The sequence below is a fragment of the Morone saxatilis genome, unplaced genomic scaffold, assembly GCF_004916995.1.
Source record: "Morone saxatilis isolate NCDOM2014 unplaced genomic scaffold, NCSU_SB_2.0 Contig9, whole genome shotgun sequence".
In the NCBI taxonomy this organism is placed as follows: Eukaryota; Metazoa; Chordata; class Actinopteri; family Moronidae; genus Morone; species Morone saxatilis.
Window position 1 is genome coordinate 3,029,857 of NW_023340268.1, and position 4,337 is coordinate 3,034,193.

The window sequence follows — 4,337 nt, forward strand, 5'->3', positions numbered from 1 at the left end:
AATAAAGTCAAAAGTACAATATTTCCCTCTGAATTGTGGAGCAGAATTGTAAAGTAGCATGAAGTACGTCAGATTTGTACTTAAATCCAGTACAGTCACATTCCACCACTGAGCTCAACAGAGAAATACATAAAAACCTGACTGCAGAACTTTTGAAGTTTAAGTAAAATTTTATTATTTATGTGCAAAGTTTTGTTTCTGTGTATCAACCTAAATGTGTGGATTGTTATCATGGATGTTTTTAAGCAGTCCCGCTTCTGTATAAAGGAGTTCAACAATAAAGGCAACTTCAGTGTATCATCCTCACCCTCCCATGGAAGCCCTGGAGTCTGACCCAATCACGACCCCTCCATCAAAAGTGGCAGCCAGGATGGTGGTCTGAGGGAGGAGAGGGGAGAAGAGTGTGATTGTTTATACGTTTAGATCCTCCAGGGCCATCACAGAAGAGAAATATACATTGTACATTACATACAAATATACCATTGGGGTATACAGTATCATAAATACTACTCCATGTTCATTCATGCTGACTGAACACTATGAATTCTGGGATTTAGAGTTCTGTGGAGGGAGGTTTTTTTAAGGGGATATTAACTGAAAATGAAACCGTAGCCAGTTTTTTTGTAGAAATGTCACAAATAAACTCAGTCAGGGCTAACATGGGAACAAGTTACGGATAATAAAACACGTGGAATATCCACTCGATGACATTTCCCTTTGTGTTAAGTCACTATTCAGGTATAGCATCACCTGTTCCTCCGCGAAGTCGATTATCGATCATTTTACGCGTAATAGGCGTTGGTACAGCATTTATAGATAAAGATACTGGTGAACCGGTCCGGATTTACTCACCCCTGTGCTGACTCCTTTGACTTGTGAGTTCGTGCAGTGTTTCTCCATTTTCACTCCAAAATCGAAAGAGAAGAAGGAGAGGTGACGCTCAGAACAGCGACCTCAGGCGCACGGAGACGCGCAGAGAAGCCGCAGTCAGATCCAGTATGGCGCTATCAAATGTCCTCGAAACTCCTGCAGCGGGGTTTAATTTCGACAACGCAGCGAGGTATGAGCTTCTTTTTATGTCTTGTGAGCAGCAGACTGTATTATTAATGACAGTAGATCAAATTAATCTGACGGTTACACTGAGCTTTCACCGAGATCAAAAGTGAAAGTAACTTTTTCCTGCTTGTTTATCAGTTGAATCAATGAAACAATAGTGATGATGTGTTCACGGTTATTATAACTATTATATTTATATTCCTCAGTTTATCCTTCTATTTTACCCCCTCCTCCATCCCTCTCTCTAGGAATGCTGCATTAGATGGTCTTTTTGATGGAGGACAGACACCTAAACCTCTGAAAACAGGCACCACGATAGCAGGAGTGGTGTTCAAGGCAAGTATAAAGCAGTTCACACTGAAAATATTAATGGACCTAAACAGTGTTTGTCCATGAACTATGAATTGGAGACTTTGCATTGCTTTTAAAATCATTACAGATGTATTTATTACATGCTGTCACACATACTTTTTTTTTATTTTTTAAAGTTATCTTCTCTGTTGTTGTGTAGTTGTGAGCACAGATTCTCCATGAAACTGTATTCAAGGCCTCTCAAACCTGCAAACGACACATATTTAGTATTTAGTGGCTTTAAAAATGTTGCTTTTTAGCAGGAAACTCATAAATTTCATATTCTGGAGCATCACTGAACACAACAAGGAAAGTGTTTTATATTAGATCTAACTTTACAAGTATTGAGAAAGAAGAAGAAATACAGTGTTATAAACTCCTTGTTCGCACTGGGATTGTCACAATGCATAACTTTGACAGTAACATAGATTCAATGAATGTCCACTATGATGGTATAAGGTAGTTTAAAATATATGCAGTTAATGTTTATATTGACACCAAAGGCTGTCTGTAAGTTAGTTTGGAGAGCCATAGAGTAAGGACATTTATATAATTATGCTTTTGTATGTTAAATAGTGAACGTGTCTGCAGTTGTAGATAATGGGCTAAAACATGCAAATATTCAATGGTTATATGAAGTTGAAATGTTATTGTTATTCATTCATGCAATTCCACACATTTTCACATGGGACTGTCCAGTTCATCCACAGTCATCCACTGCTGGTGGGCAACTGAGATTTTAGGGCCTTTCCCCAGGGCAGTAGTATAGAGCTGTATGGAGCTTTGGAGCTTTATAAATATAATTTGCATAATAAACTTGGTTACTATGATCCCAATTTGTGTGTGTTGGTGCAGGATGGCGTGGTGCTGGGCGCAGACACAAGAGCTACCTCCAGTGAGGTGGTGGCCGACAAGATGTGTGCAAAGATTCATTACATTGCTCCCAATATATAGTAAGTCTCATACATGGTACACTGAAACCATGAATGGAGTGATTTCCAAAATTCCCTATAGTGGTCTCTTCCTGTCTGACTTCCCAATTCCCTTTTTCTTTTTCTTCCTATCCCTTCTCTCTGCTTTCACAATCTCTCTCTCTCTCTCTCTCTCTCTCTCACTAGTTGTTGTGGTGCAGGTACAGCAGCAGATACAGAGAAGACCACAGATCTTCTCTCCTCCAACCTCACCATCTTCTCTCTGAACAGCGGGAGGAATCCTCGTGTCGTCATGGCCGTCAACATACTACAGGATATGCTGTACAGGTTTGTGTTACACACACGTACTGCATCTAGAGGCGTGTTAATGAGTTTTACTCACAGTTCATTAGAAAAACGTCCTGCTTCTTATGTTTTGACCTCTGTGGCCCTCAGGTATCACGGCCAAATTGGTGCCAATCTTATATTGGGAGGAGTAGATTGCACTGGGAACCACCTTTACACAGTGGGGCCATATGGGAGCGTGAATAAGGTGCCTTACCTTTCAATGGGTATGTGACATAAGACTGTTACAAACAGTGGCAGCACCGTTACTGTGACATCTTTTCTTTGATTCTTTGTTGGTGGAGTTTATGTGATGCTATTACTCTTTTTTTCTTGTCTTTTCAGTTGTGCTGTTCAATTCAGTTCAAATCATTTTTATGTTTATAGCACAAAATCATAACAAAAGTTATCTCAGTACACTTTTTAAACACTTCTTATGAAATTATTTGCTATAATATACTAATATAAATTATGTCAAACATTTTTATTTTCTGCAGTTATACATTTTATTCACTCTCCAATCTGTTTAATCTGTCTTTACTTTGTCTCCATGCAGGATCTGGTGATCTGGCTGCTCTTGGGATTCTAGAGGACGGGTTCAAACACAACCTGGAGGTACGTCACCTGGACATCTAAATATTGTGACAATGACTGTTAGTCGATTATTAAGACATTATCACAATATTATTTCACTTACTTTTGGGTATCTTTAAGTTAATTGTAGCACAGTTGAGAAAATGTTAAAAACCATTAATTCTCTTCCCTAATAAAGTCTGTCTGTTACCAAATAGAAAACCTGAAAGAGTGTGTAGGTATTTGGGATTTTAAAGCTGATGAAGCCCTTTGTCTTCTCCTTCATCTACACCTTCATCTTCTGTATGTCTCTGTTGGCTCATCTCTCCATCATTTCCCTGATTTCTCTTAACTCTGTCAGCTGGAGAAGGCGAAGGAGCTGGTGTGCACCGCCATTCACGCGGGCATCATGAGTGACCTCGGCTCAGGCAACAACATCGATATCTGTGTCATCACCAGAGAAGGAGTGGACTACATCAGACCCTACCAGGAGTCACAGTACAAAGACAACAGGTAGGCCCGTATGAGCATGACTTTATTCAAGAAGAACAGATTCAGTGGTACCATATTTGAAGAGAGTTTTGTTGAGTTTTTATGTTGAACCATATTTGCAAATCAGATTTTCTTCTCAGCGAGTAGTGAATATCTTTAATCTGTCGTTGTCACTGTGTTTATGAATTCAATTAAACTATCTATCTATCTATCTATCTATCTATCTATCTTTTCTCTCCTAGGAAAATGAAATACAAATATCGTCCAGGCACGACGGCGGTTCTGACAGAGAAAGTAGTCCCCTTAAGGCTGGAGGTTGTACAGGAGACCGTGCAGCAGATGGATACAGCCTGAGCCACAATGCACAATCACATACAGACGAAAACATTTAGCATTTCTTAAGTCTTTAATTACACTGTCATCATGGTTTATGTTCTGCTGCTGTGCTTCACTGTGATGTGAAGAAGAGTAGGCCACAATGAGAAGACTGTAACATGTTTTCACAATATGCAATGATAATAAAAAATATTGAATAAATTTCAGTTTGATCCCTGTTTCCTAATTTCTTTTCATGATTTGTTATTTGTCTTTACTGTGCTTATTATTATT

At 39.0% G+C, this 4,337-nt stretch overlaps 2 protein-coding genes across 2 annotated transcripts in view; one reads left to right on the top strand and one right to left on the bottom strand.

The window, feature by feature from the left end:
- The window catches only part of psmb12 (proteasome 20S subunit beta 12), a 3,235-nt gene extending 2,264 nt beyond the window's left edge, over nt 1-971 (bottom strand). Inside the window, exons 1-2 of the mRNA XM_035681662.1 lie at nt 853-971; nt 308-378 (exon numbers count right to left, since the gene is read on the bottom strand). Of these exons, the coding sequence (XP_035537555.1) occupies nt 308-378; nt 853-900 (119 nt within the window). The 5' untranslated portion in view covers nt 901-971. The remainder of the gene's footprint in view (nt 1-307; nt 379-852) is intronic.
- psmb13a (proteasome 20S subunit beta 13a) lies at nt 929-4,265 on the top strand. Its single transcript, XM_035681660.1, has 8 exons — nt 929-1,060; nt 1,305-1,392; nt 2,263-2,360; nt 2,526-2,666; nt 2,775-2,890; nt 3,220-3,278; nt 3,598-3,749; nt 3,971-4,265. The coding sequence occupies exons 1-8, from the start codon at nt 999-1,001 to the stop codon at nt 4,080-4,082; spliced, it is 828 nt and encodes a 275-aa protein (XP_035537553.1). The 5' UTR covers nt 929-998; the 3' UTR covers nt 4,083-4,265.
- The last annotated feature ends 72 nt before the right edge of the window (nt 4,266-4,337 follow it).

Excerpts from the sequence above, each read along its gene's own strand:
- psmb13a (XM_035681660.1), top strand. The coding sequence starts at position 999 with ATGGCGCTATCAAATGTCCTCGAAACTCCTGCAGCGGGGTTTAATTTC. Across the intron at positions 2,361-2,525 it reads TACATTGCTCCCAATATATA|TTGTTGTGGTGCAGGTACAG; the intron begins GTAAGTCTCATA and ends CTCTCTCACTAG. Across the intron at positions 3,279-3,597 it reads GGTTCAAACACAACCTGGAG|CTGGAGAAGGCGAAGGAGCT; the intron begins GTACGTCACCTG and ends TAACTCTGTCAG.